We start from the raw sequence: 14,230 nt of genomic DNA, 5'->3' as shown, positions 1-14,230 counted from the left end.
AAATAATATTTTAATTAAATCAAAACTCTGCCAAATTAATTCATTGGCATATAACTAGTCCAACTTCACTCGTTAATTTTTGACTTGATTCGTCTAATTGGAGAAATCAAATTGAGTTTTAAAATTATATTATACCAAGCCACCAACAAATTGATTAAGGGGTAATATCGTCATAAAGTGAAAATACAAGGGCGGTTCACCCGACAAGAGAGGGTAACTTGGTAATTTCCTCAACCAATATTTCGCCTATATAAAGATAAGCGAGAGACCAAACCAACCACAAATCCCCTATCAATCAAACTCCCCAAAAATACCTTAAACCTCTCTCTCTCTGAACGACTCTTCAGATTTGCGAATGCAGCAAAATGAGAAGATCGTCGCAAACAAACTCTGATTTGGGAGGAAGATCAAAGAAGAACAACGGAGTTCGAGATCGTAATTGTCACCGTAAACACGTCGAAGACGGTTAGATTTCTTCCTCAAATCTCCTCCTCTTCATCTTCTTCTCCTCCTCCCTTCTTGTTCTTGCTTCTCAGATCTTTTTTCTACCAAAAAAAAAAAAAAAACCTAAAACAAAACTCTCGAAGATCTCTCAAATATGGCGGAGAAGATCAGAAACGAGAATGGATCGAACTTGCTTCATGGGAAATACGAACTCGGTCGTATGCTCGGTCATGGAACCTTCGCGAAGGTCTACCTCGCTAGACACATCCAGACTGGTAAATCAGTCGCCATGAAAGTTGTTGGTAAAGAAAAGGTGATCAAAGTTGGGATGATGGATCAAATTAAGCGAGAAATCTCTGTGATGAAGATGGTGAAACATCCCAACATCGTCGAACTTCATGAAGTTATGGCGAGTAAATCAAAGATCTACTTCGCTATGGATCTCGTTCGAGGTGGAGAACTCTTTTCCAAAGTCTCTAAAGGAAGATTGAGAGAAGATGTTGCTAGAGCTTACTTCCAACAATTGATCTCCGCCGTTGATTTCTGCCATAGTCGTGGAGTCTACCATCGTGATTTAAAACCAGAGAATCTTCTCTTAGACGAAGATGGGAATCTCAAGGTAACAGATTTTGGATTAAGCGCTTTTTCAGAACATTTGAAACAAGACGGATTGTTACACACGACTTGTGGAACACCAGCTTATGTAGCTCCAGAGGTGATTGGGAAGAAAGGTTACGATGGAGCGAAAGCAGATCTGTGGTCTTGTGGTGTGATCTTATATGTTCTTCTTGCAGGATTCTTGCCTTTTCAAGACGATAATGTCGTCGCGATGTACAAGAAGATTTACAGAGGAGATTTCAAATGCCCGCCATGGTTTTCCTCTGAATCTCGTCGAATTGTAACGAAACTTCTTGATCCAAACCCTAACACAAGAATCACAATCGCGAAACTCATGGAGACATCCTGGTTCAAGAAATCTCTCCCAATTTCAACACAAGAAGAAGAAATTGGACTAAAAGGGAAGGAATCAGAGACATTAAACGCTTTCCACATAATTTCGTTATCAGAAGGGTTCGATCTTTCACCATTGTTTGAGGAGAAAAAGAGAGAAGAGAGAGAGGAATTGAGATTTGCAACAACGAAGTCTGCAAGTAGTGTGATATCGAGATTTGAAGAAGTCGGGAAAGCGATGAAGTTCAATGTGAATAAGAGTGAATCGAGAGTGAGATTACAAGGACAAGAGAAGGGGCGAAAAGGTAAATTGTCCATCGAAGCGGAGATATTTGCAGTAACGCCTACGTTCTTGGTGGTGGAAGTGAAGAAAGATGGAGGAGATACTTTGGAGTATAATCAGTTCTGTAGAAAAGAGCTTCGACCAGCGCTTAAGGACATAGTTTGGACTTCTCCAGCTGATAATCCAACACTTGCTTGAAGAAGCAAACAAGTGGGAATATTTGAGAATTTAAGATATCTAAATGGTATTGCTAGTATTGAAGACCAGAATTAGGAGAGAATAATGTGATATATTCTGTTTCTCTACTAATTTCTTTCAATTTGATTTCTTTCTTATTTGTATTATTTGTGTTTATATTATTGTGGTGGTGAATTTGTGGTATCTGATGTAGTGTTATTGGAGTTGTTTTTATGTGGTTTTGGATATCTTGGTTTTATTATTTGGCTTTTTTTTTCAACTGTCTGTGGCTCAATAATAGAGCTGTCCTTTCGAATCATTCTAATCAACTTTATGGTTGATTTAGACTTTACCCCTCTATATTTTGGTTAAAATTTGAGATGAACCCCCGTTAGGTTTTGCAAACGATGATAGACCGCCCTGGACTTGGGTCTTGACGTCTTGTCTTACAAATAATCATAAAGTTTACGTGTGCCAGTAGAAGAAGCCAAACCAGGGGCGGCCTACCTATACCAGAAAAGCCCCAATCCCTTTACACGCGTCAAGTGTCCTCTTGATTTGTCCCTATCTACACAACCTGTCAATGTAAGTGTAGGCCTCTGATCTAGTTGTTGGATTTTGATATGACATGATCAACTCACCTTCACCTTCAATCTCTAGTCGAATTCCTAGATTTTCTCTCGATAAGAAGTGTGATAAAGGGACATCATGACTGGTCAATTATTTATAATTTGTTTATTTACTAGAGTTTGTAGTGTGCTCTTTGGGATTACTGGGTACGAGGTAGAAAGGGAGAACAGAGAAAGTAGAATTACGTATGAATTATTAATAGAAGGGTGAGGAGAAGAAAAAGGTTATGTATGAAGTTAATAGAAGCGGAGGAGAAGAAAAAAAGTAATATATGAAATTGAGAGGGATATTATATTGAAAAAAGTCAAAAAGAGAAAATACACAAAAGCCAGAGGGGTATTTTTGTCCGTAGAAAATAATAAAATTGGCGGAATATCATTAACAAAGTATGATGATAAAATTGAAAGAATATTATTTAAAAAAAAATGTAATAAGTAAAGTTGAAGAAGATATTATTGAAAATGGGTGGAAGAAAGATAATAAATTTGGAGGGTATTGTTAAAAAGAGAAAAAAAAATAATAAATAATAAAATTATATTCATTTTTGTTTGATTTCATTGAAATACATGAAAAATTTGTGGTGGAAAGTGGGTAGGTTGAAAAAATGAATTTTTAATATTTGATTGTATCAGAAAAATACCAAAAAAAAAATCAATGAGAAAAATAAGAAGAAGAAAAGGACGATAAGGAAGAGAAAGAGAAAGAAAGAGATGGAGGTGGAATGACGACGGACTAAGGTGAAGATGAAGAAGAAAAAGAAGAGGAGAAACAGAAAGAGAAGGAGAAAGGGACGGTGATAGAGATGTATCAGGGATAGAGGTTAAGACAAGGAAGAGAAGGAAGGAGAGAGAGAGAGGTGACATTGTGTTGATGTTAGTGATGATGGTGATGGTGGGAAGGGAAATAGGAAGAAGGAGATGCATGGGTTTTCTAAAGTGGATATGTGTGTGAATTGTGTTTTTTCACCATTTTCCCATCGACTAAGGTGGGAAAATGAAATTTAATATTGAATAGACCTTTTTATGAGGATGAAAAGTCAATTTCCATGGAAAATTTTCATCAAAGACAAGAAAATTATAATTTTTCATGTTTAATTAAGCATACCCTAAGTTTAGTGATAAGATTAACTACTAACCCCTCTTTGTGTTGGGAATAAAAAGGGGAGGACAACCATTCTTTTCTATAATATAGATTATTTAATAGGCAAGTAGGTTAGTGGATAAATTAAAGGGATGTTTTTAATCTAAATCATTGCAAAGGTGTGAGTTTGCAAAGGTCTTTTTTTTTTTTTTTACTTTAACAGGTCGTACATACCATTTTATCTGGCACGTGTATAATAAATAAATAGTCACCTTTTTAGTGAATGGGTATATTGAAATTTGAAATCATGACTTGGGAAGCAAATTTAGTCAATCTTACTATCCCAACTAATACCTGGTGGATATGTGAGTTTGCAAAGTTGGTTGAAGTCAACGAGGGTTCATACCATGACCTATGTTCAAAACCCACATTCACCTTTTAATTATTGAGAGCTGCTATTGGCACCCCAACTTTCTAAATTATCTATCACACCCCGATTAAAGATTAAAACACACTATTCAAGCATTACTAAGGTTTGGCTCAAATTATTATCTCAACATTTAACACTTGTTCAAACAATTTTAATAGTTGTGTACTATTATGATTAGGCATATATAAATTCTTAAACCCCAAAAATAGAAAATTTTTGTTGGCACCCTAACATTTACTTATTCTCAACTATTTGCTTATTTTCTTTAATTTTAATTGGTTTGTAATAAGTAAAAATTGGGGTGCTAATAATAATTCTCTAATTATTAACCATTAATTTTGCTTGCCTAGCCTAGAAGGAAAATACAAGTCATTGCAACTTGTATTAACCCTTCCTAGAAAATTCTTGATTTTTCTATGTCTACCATAAAAATCATGTCTTGTTCTCAAGATTTGAAGGTTGAAATAGATATAAGTTAAACATAGGGTAAAATATTTTATCAAAGAGATTATAGATTTTACTAATTTTATAAAAATGAAGAATTTTTGGCTAATGGTTGATGATGAGGGCAATTAGATGTTATATTGATCCTTAGAAAGATAAAGATTAAGGGAGCATGTGAGAATCTCATTATTTGATGGACAATAATTCAAAAAAAATTAAGATGATATTTAAAAAAATTAGAATTGTTTTTCAAGGGAATGTGAAGAGCTCTTTTGGATACACTAAAAATATATATTTTTTTAATTATGAAATTTGAAAAGCTAAAACCATTTGTTTGACTTAATTATAAAATATTATTTTTCAAAAGTAAACTGAAATTTTAAAGAATTAAAAGGAAACTACTTTCTCACAAAGCTACTTAATTTCTTTCCCGTAATTTACTAATTTAACTTTGTATCCAAACAAGGTCGAATTCTTCTCGATTGTTCGTATTTGGCTTTTTTTTATTTTTTTTTATTTTTTTTTATTTTTATAAATGAGTTGATTTTTGAGTTGCTGTTCTGAGTTCTGACATTCCAAAAGACAAAAGGAAAATGCTGCAATGACTTTCTTGGACACTACGTTCAACGCTGTGTTGACGTGTTAGTTCATAGAGAACCGTTGATTTTTAACTTGCATCTCGGAAGAATATAGTGCAATAAATACACTTTAGAAATTGAATTTTGTATATACCCTTAAAAATAGAGAGATTTGTCGGCAACTCTATCTTTTGCAATTTTATTAAAAAAACACTCTTACTCTATCAAGTTTGTTGCTACACAAACATTACTTTATGAATCATGCTACCCTGACTAACTCAGTAAGATCTCAAATCGTACTAAGGGTCATTGGTCTAACATGGATAATGAAATTAGCAATCCAACAACACAGCCTTGTAAATTTCATAGAAAAACTCAGATTAGATAGAAAAAATGAAAAAACAAATCTTTTTGAGTTTGATAGTAGATGTTGTAAATAGATGGATATCGAACTCTCAAATTTAACGGTTAAAATTAATTTTATTTTTTTCAATATTTTTTTTTGTAAAGTTCTTAGAATTTTGTTCTTTGTAATATTGTATATTAGATCATGTTTTTGGACAACGGAAATTGATGTGTTTAGAATCCACTCCAAGGTTTATTGTGTAACAAATAAACTCAATTTTCTTGAAATTTATGACGTGGATCCACTCTGGTGTTTGCTTAGTGACGAACTTCATAAAGTAAGGTTTGGTGAGTGACGAACTTCACAAAGCAAATTCTCTTGGAGTTGTTAGAACTCCAATGGAGGTTTTGTAATAAAAGTGTAATAGTTAGGTTTGTCGGATAAATCTTTTTAAAAAAATATTTAGGTCTGCTAGGTAAATATCTCTTAAATTTTAGTTTTTATTTTTTTACCCAAAATACCTTGATGCTAATATTTCCTTTTCAGAAAAAGTAATAATTATATCTAAGCAATTCACTTTAATTTAATATCATGTCAAATTTGGGCAAAAAAAAATATAAATCAACTCTCCTGATGTAATAAGTTTGGTAATTGTAGATCTGTACTTCTAGGAATACGTGACTCCCTTGAAATATATTTTTTGTGGGGAATTGTAATTTTGTATCCCAAGGCATACAAATCTATGATTCCAAACTTATCATGTCATGCGAGTTGATTGAGTGTGCCGTGTGAGGATAGTCAGATTATCACAATTCAATATAATAACTACCCGACATTACTGTAACTATTCACAAAATGAATGCTATATTATTCTCACAAAAATAATGTTGAAATGTTTAAAATTTGCATTCTTTACTTTGTTTCCAGTCGAAATCATAAGTGCTATTTGGTTTTGTTAAAATGGGGTGCCACCTGACCTTGCTTCGGTGGTTTCATTAATGTGACAAAGAAGGAGGTTTGAAATGAGTATTTCTAATATTTGAAGACCAAAATGTTAATATATATCATGGAGGATTGAAAAATACTAAAACACCCTTCATTCTTAGTTTTGGAGATGGCAATATATAATACTTAGGGAGGGGAGGGGGAATAATTTTCCGAACTGTGATTTTAATTTATAGTTTTGGTCTCTCCTTGCAAAATTTCTTATTAAGTCTCCACTTGTCACACTTTCATTCCTTATAACTTATCAGTTTGTACATCTTGTACCTATAAGTATACAATCAAATCATCACCAAACTCACATCAATTATTAATGGTCTCGCTAACTCAATAATGTGAGCGTTCTTCCATCGTCAAGATTCAAGGGTGCCATCATTTTGAAAATGAAGGGTTATCTCAAATATTCACCAAGACTTGAATGGGTAAGGCCTCTAGGTTGATAGGTATGTCAAAATTATCCACAAAAAAAAAAAAAATAATAATAATAATAAAAATAAAATAAAATAAAATAATTTTGATCTTGGGGGTTCTTTGGTGGACTCATACATAATTCAACTTGATTGATGATGATGACTAACGATAACTAATTCGATAAATTTCATGATTGAATCTTAAATTATTTAATCATTTTAATTTTAGTTTATTAATTTATTTTGATTGATCTAACAAGAGAAGGTTTGAATATCATAGGATTTGTGGGCCCAAATAATTTTGCAAACAAAGCAATCTCAAGAGACCATCAAACATTTTTGTTTAATGTACTAACTCCAATAAAATAATGTCAGTTAGAAACTCTATTTAATGGTGATTTTCAGATGCAATTTCACAATCAACACTGGTGAGTAAAAGATATACTGCGACCTCCTAATCATCCAGGTTAGAGTAAGCAATTCACTATCAGCAAAGGCATTTAACCAAATCATATTTGTAGGATGTTTATCATGAAAATTAAGATTAGCATAGTTTCTTATTTGATTGAATTTTATTATTTCTATTTATTAATAGGTTTTTTTTTATTTAGAATTGTTCTCTATTATTTTCTATATAAACCCTCTTAGAATTCAAATAATCACTATCAAAAGAATTAATTAATTCTATTTTATTACTCAACATAGTTACGCCTCGCGGCGCACCTTGAAATGAGGCAAATTAAAAATGTCTAAGCCGTAAGGCTCAAAACTAAAAGTAGCTAAGGCTTACACCTCATACCAAGGGTCTCACTAAAGGCATCTACCATGGTGTGAGACGTCACCGAGGCATACGCATTTTGACTGAAGCTTATGCCTCACATTAATTTTTTTAATCTTTAAATAGTGAGTTTTCTTATTGTGTGCCCAAGTTGAGGGTGCTTTTGGTAGAAAATTTTCTTTTTGAGAGAATTTGGGTAGTAAAATTAATTTTTGAGGTGTATTTAATGCATCTTAACGTGTGCCCTTAGGGCACAGTTTAACAACACCCTTAAATAATACATACTTCGTCCCTTTTTTCTTTTTCTCTTCTTCACCTTTTTTTTACTAAGATTTTATAAAATTCTTCTCTACTTCCATTTTTTTTTTGTTGCCATTAGCATGCAACATAATTGGAATTAGAGTTAAATTCTAATAAAAAATAATTGTGTACCCAACAAAAGTTGAGTTGATTTGATGTACAAATTTTTTTTAGTAATATTTATTATTACACAGAAGTAGTTAATGAAAGAAATATCATTTAATAATATTTTGCAATAAACATAAAATAATTATTTAGTGTGGAAACTTTCAATTATTCAAATATAGGATAGAATACTTTTTGTTAGACATAAAATAATAATATTTTATATTATTATTTATTTTAATGTATTAAAATTTAGAATTTGATTATGTAGACTTTAATTTGGAATATGGGGTGGCTATCCTAATTTTTTAATTTTTAATATTAATTATTTATATGTTATATTATTAATTTTAAAAAATATCATGGGTACGAGACTCACACTTTATGCCTTGAGGTTTACACCTCGGGGCACTGGTCAGTCGAGCACTTGGCTTTACGCTTTGGCGTCTGAAAACATTGGGCCAAAGAAGGCTAATGGTTAAAAAGAAAAAAAAAAACTCGATTGAAATCTCAATTTGGTCTTTCTCATTACCTGTTTGTGAAAACATGGTCCTCAGACCACTCTTGCCTGTTATGGAAATGGTCAATATTTACTGTAAACGAGGATTATTTAAAATCATGGTAAAAAATTAATCATTAATTTTGTTGTGACAGGCCCATATTTAATCACAAGAATTCAGAAAACTATATTAAACTTCAATTTTTTGTTGCATGATTAAGAGGTATTAATAAACATATAATCTCGTAGGGATCAGCACCTTGCTATGGGATTTCATACTTAGTTTAGTTTAAGAATCTATAGCATGTAAATAATGATTAAATGTCATATCAAACCACTAATCAGATTTTGTATTAGTATATTAAAAGACACAACGCAAAAACAAATGAAATATTTTAATTTTTAACCAAAAAAAAAGTCTTAAATATTGAGATCCAACTAAGTTATATTGAACTCTATCTTTCTAGCGAATCGACCATAGGGTCACCCAATACGACAAGTAACCACCAAATGGCATGACAAGGGTGAGGCCCCCTTATACCAATCACTCTTGTATTTTTTAATACATGTGGCGTCATGCCATGGTTCATCAGTTTAGCACATATAACACTGAGTCAAAAAGGGCTAAATTCAATGTCCAGATCTGTCAAATTTGGCTTTTTCCGTAGTGTTTTTCAAAACAACAAATCTTTGTTCCAACCTCGAGCTTATTGAAGGAAAAAAAAAAATAAAGTGTAACGATTTTCTCTGATACACACCCCCATCAGCGGGATATGTATAATCATAAATCTTTTTCTTGTGTAATCTGAGGTAAATGATTTACGGTTCTGTGATGGGGCGTGTGTTAGAGGGGAACGTCATATTATCATGACTCAACAGAAAGAAAAAAAAACGAAGACGGACCCCCTTTTCAGGAGTTTTGTGACTATGGCCATAAGGAAAGAGGCTTCAATCTTTAGTCGGGTTACCTTTGTCTTTTAAACATTTTGTTATGCTCTTATTTTGTTGCATAATTAATTGTGAGCCAACACTACCAACCCATGTACAATGAAACATCCAATTAAGAGGTTTCAATAATATTAATAACATAAATAATGCTGAAAGTACTGATGGTGTCTCCTAACTACCATTTTAAGATAATTTATTATGAACGATGATCAGATGGTGGACGTACAAAGATAAACAAACGAGATCTCTTGGGATTTGGTTACTCTAGCATGATAATGTTGCCACTGCTTCTTTCAAGTATAATAAATTTGGTTATTAAAGCTAGCTAGTGATATAGGTGATTAGAAGTTCATTTCTTGTTAAAATATCGTACGACTGCTAAAGCCCTTTTTTTTTGCTAATCAAGTTAAGGCGTATTAAATTACAAAATGGGTTACACCTCCTAAGACCACACAATTTGAAGGTTTCCCAGACCCAATGAGTCATCATAACACAAACATTTTCTTGCTGCATCCAGGCATCTCCCTCTCCTTGAGCATAACATTCCAAATGCTTCATTCTCTATTCCTTTCCCTAAAGAAATTGCTATGGTGCTAATGCGATTTATTATCTTTAAACACTACATGAAAAAATACGACACCAAGGTCTGTCGAATTTACCCTTTTTTGCATGTAGTGAAATTACTCTTAATTTGACCAGGTCACCACCGGTTCGACGAAAAGCACGCAGATCTGCATGGGTCTCAATAAATGAGACCTCTACGAGCCTCCCCTTGACCTGTCAACATCTATTTTAATACAATCCACTTAGTTTAGATCAACAAATTTCCTTAACATTAACGAAAGGCTTATATTGCTTACCAAATTACCAGGCTTAGATAAAATTCTCTTATCTTTTGTTGTCCAACAATGATTTTGGGGCATTAATCTCTTAGATCCATACAATAATCCTTGGAGCCGCTTTACATAATAGACCTGATCTTAGGGATAAGTGAAGAGTGAACTGATTTTGAGACGCTGCCTTTGTTGAATTTTGAGTAGGATAGCCATGCAATTTATAGCATGTAGAAATGGTGTGGCCTTCTCTTCCACAATGTTCACACTTAGGGCGAGGTCGAGATTTATGGCGAGAATTGACACCTGATCTGTCACCACCACCTGATGTCTTATTGGAAACAATAAGTGCTGAAGCTTCCATTGACACATTTGTCTTGATGTGAAGTTCTCTTTGTTTATCCTCTTGAAGAATCAAAGAGTAGACTTTGGTTACAGAGGGTAGAGAATCCATGAGGAGGATTTGACTCCAAATTGCCGCATAAGACTCATTGAGACCCATCAAAAACTGCATCACATGTTCTTGTTGTTGGAAATCTGATATCGCCTTGAGTGCTGCCCAAGAACATGGGGGAAAAGAATTATACAATGGTAACTCTTCTCCAAAACCCTTGAACTTAGTGAAATAAGATGCAACAGAAGAATGATCTTGTTGATGTGACCTGATGGCACATTTGATCTGATAAATCCTAGGAGCATTGTGCTGAGAAAATCTTTCTTGTAGATCAATCCATACTTCATGAGCAGTTTCAGCATAGATCACACTATTGGCCAGATCCACAAAATTGAGGATCCAAGAAAGCACCATCTCATTACATCTTTCCCACTGTGAAAGTTTCAAAGGCTGATAAGTTTTGAGTTGGACCCCCAAACTTATCAGCCTTTGATAAAGGAATTCCAAATTGTACTCATTAGATTATATTAATGACCAATATGCTTTCTAATAGAAGATACCAGAGAAACTATCAGGACTAGCTACTCTTATCATGATCATTTTGTGGATGACACAACAATTATCTCTCTCCCCATTAAGAATAAATCAATGGTTCTAAAAAAATTCCTTAAGAACTATTGGCAGGAAGATCACCCATAAAATAATTCATTAATATTTGGCCTCTCTAAAGTTAATGCATGTGGATCCTTTGATCTAGGGATGTATATGATAACATAAAGAAGAAACAATCAAGAAACCAATGTAACATAAGATTAACGAGATTTGGTTAATTATGCCTACATCAACGTATACAAGTTGGGAAGTTTCAATATTTTTGAGAATGATCACAGCCTTATTTACAAACCTTAGGTTACCCACAATCTGAGATCGACTTCCCCTTTTGGTTACCAAAACCGTAACCAACTCATTTTTCTCCCCCAAAATACCATATAATAAGAAATAGGTTAAAAATATTATTCCAAAACAGTGACTTGGTGTACAGTCCGTTTTGCTAACAGTATACAAGGTGTATACATAACCGTTAATAACTTAGAGAGCTCTTCAGAAGCACACTTCCCAATTTCCTTCCTGATTTTACAGATACAATACTTCTAGTTGTTCGCCTTAGCCATCATGTAAAGGAAGCAAGCATTCCAGTCTGCTCCACTCAAACCACTATAGAATTCCATTCCTTGAGTGCCAATTTCGATCTTTTCACCTTCACAAGGAACTTATATAAAGAGGGGAGCCTAGCTAACATCCTTAATTTCCTTCCATGACTTCTAAATCACTTCCAAAAAATCCTTCCTATGTGCCCAAAAGTCTAAAAACCAAACTGCGTAGGTTTAGACGGACAACTATCAAGGATATGGAAATTGGCAGATAGTGATTTGAAGCTAATCTGAGGTTGTGCTCAATAAGAGGACTCTTGAATTTTGCAACCAAGTTTGGGGAAAGAAGAGCTCTATCCAAACTAGCCCAAATTTTGGCTGCCCCATGTCTATTGTTGCACCAAGTGAAACCAGTTACACAATGTGAAAAAAACCTATATTTGACAGCCCAAGGCCGTCGAATTTGACAAAATTCGACCGACCAAGGCGTCAAAATTTTCATTGTCAAACATTTTTTTTCGACAGACCAAAACCATCAAATTAATGAAGGATTGCATAAATTTGATGGCTCTAAGCCATCAAATTGGGGAACATAAAAAATTTCAACAGTTATGGGCAGTCAAAATTCAGCTTCTAAAATTTGTGAGCTTCAGCCCGTCAAATTCTCGTGTCAAAATTTTCAATTTTCACATAGTGTTACCTATAAAATCAACACCCACTAGTCCCAACAAAGTGATGAAGCCACCAAATCTTTCAGAGATCTCTGGTTAGGGCTAATCCCCCCTCCTCTTATAGCAGAATAGCATTAAAATATTTAGCTTGAGAGAGATCTGTGAGAAGAACACCCAGAGGTCTCATCTCTCCTGAATCTAACAGGCTCCACAAAAATATAAAAGTATTTCAATAGGTTATTGATGAAGGCTTACAAAATTAAAATGTGAGGGATTGCCTTCACCAATTTAATTTGAGAAGGCCATACCATAGAAATCTAATGATATCAAACTACAACCATAATTTACATAAATATTAGAAGTTACTGTGGAGTCTTTTTAAGCCCCACCCCTCGAGATGTGTGATGCCCTTGATTAGGCTTGATGGATCTGTCGACTTTGCTGCTTTAGCGGATGTTGTTTCAATCTTGCTCCTTTGCTCCAAGAGGCTAGGTTGCATCTGAGTTTTTGATGATCATGAAGATGGAGAAGGGTGAGACCTTGGTATGGTGCTTGACAATGATTCTCCAAAGATCAAGTTAGATTGGAATAATATTGGAAGGTAAAACTGAATTCAGATAACTTAGAGAAGATGATGAGCAGTGAACTCAGAAGGGTGATTTTGTTTAAGCTTGATTCAAAATATGAAGTTCTGACCATCTGTCAGAAAAAAAAGAATGAATTGATCTTATAAGATTCCAAAGAAATTCTTCGTTTTCTTCCGGAAGTAGATGATTATTCATCTGCTTCTCACGTTCCGGGAATAGCCGGGACATTGAGGAAAATCAGGAAAAACATTTCGGGAACGATCTGATTCTATTTCTGGTTGCTCCATTTGAAGAAAGGAGGGATCCCGACACAAGCAGCTAATGTGGTGCCCCTACTTTTGAAAGTGGCTAGATTTAGATTCTTTGGAAAACAACTAGTAATCTCTTGGAAAGACACATTCTTATGGTATAGTATTGAGATTTCGAGTCACTTATTAAGCAAGGGAATCGAATAGAGTATTTGAAAGTTGACTATAGTGGAATCAACGTGATCAACTGTAGGTCACAAAATTTTGTAATGTGTGAAAAGCGGGCACCTTGGTCTCATAGCAGCTATTCCAAGCAAATAGGGAAAGGGTCAATGTAATATGAGGATTAGGGACACATAGGTCACGGAGTCGAGGGAAGAAGAATCAATTCTGCCAAAGACTTGACACGGTGATAAACGGACTAATCTTTGAACCAAGCAAGACAGCGGTTGACTTGAAGGTGCAGGAGCCATAGGTAGAGTAGTGTGTTAATGTTACGATTGAAGAGCAAGTGTACTTTAGGAAGCTGTTGAGTGCCCGATGAGGTAAAAACGTTTTCTTCCGAACAGGAGCCAATGGATGAAACACTTTCCCTAATTTTTCCAAAAAACCATTTTCTTTTGTCGACCACTCATTTTCATTCGGTCCCGAAAATGTCTTCCAAAACACCTTATCTTTAATGAAACACATGCTACACAATAAGAAAAAGATTTGGAATGGGGTTGGGGCCTAAAATTCTTATTGAGAAGCCCTTTTTGGAATTCGCATGCTTTGACATGCTTTGAATCCTGCTAGTATATAGACCAATACCTTTCCACCTATCGAATTATATCAATCATTTATTTGAAGAAGGCCCTCGCTACTTTGATTCTGTAAAATCTCCAATCCTTTGTCTTACTTTAAGTGGGGTTTTTATAGTCCTGTGTTTGGATAGGTGTCAC

The 14,230-nt window shown here is 34.1% G+C and overlaps 2 protein-coding genes across 34 annotated transcripts in view; one reads left to right on the top strand and one right to left on the bottom strand.

The window, feature by feature from the left end:
* Nucleotides 1–278: 278 nt before the first annotated feature.
* LOC147392714 (CBL-interacting serine/threonine-protein kinase 6-like) lies at nucleotides 279–2,059 on the top strand. Its single transcript, XM_086457071.1, has one exon. It carries the CDS (start codon nucleotides 599–601, stop codon nucleotides 1,874–1,876), a length of 1,278 nt encoding a protein of 425 aa, XP_086313197.1. The 5' UTR covers nucleotides 279–598; the 3' UTR covers nucleotides 1,877–2,059.
* Nucleotides 2,060–9,775: 7,716 nt separating this feature from the next.
* Nucleotides 9,776–14,230, bottom strand: part of LOC147392713 (uncharacterized) — a 78,279-nt gene continuing 73,824 nt past the window's right edge. For 24 of the 33 annotated variants that reach the window (XR_015182429.1, XR_015182426.1, XR_015182425.1 and 21 more), the window contains 2 exons: nucleotides 10,266–11,119; nucleotides 9,776–10,192 (listed from right to left, as the gene is read on the bottom strand). Coding sequence is in view for 17 of the 33 variants with exons in the window: in XM_086457086.1 (XP_086313212.1) it covers nucleotides 10,336–11,119 (784 nt within the window). In the remaining 16 variants the exon portion in view is untranslated. The remainder of the gene's footprint in view (nucleotides 10,193–10,265; nucleotides 11,120–14,230) is intronic. The other 9 variants (XR_015182436.1, XR_015182433.1, XR_015182431.1 and 6 more) reach the window with 6 other exon arrangements.

The sequence above is a fragment of the Akebia trifoliata genome, chromosome 10, assembly GCF_017979445.1.
Source record: "Akebia trifoliata isolate Shusen 1 chromosome 10, ASM1797944v1, whole genome shotgun sequence".
Lineage (NCBI taxonomy): Eukaryota > Viridiplantae > Streptophyta > Magnoliopsida > Ranunculales > Lardizabalaceae > Akebia > Akebia trifoliata.
The sequence above is the reverse complement of the archived record's forward strand: the minus strand, read 5'-3'. Positions and strand labels throughout refer to the sequence as shown.

Bases quoted from the DNA above. Each gene is read 5' to 3' on its own strand.
- LOC147392714 (XM_086457071.1), top strand. From the start codon at position 599: ATGGCGGAGAAGATCAGAAACGAGAATGGATCGAACTTGCTTCATGGG.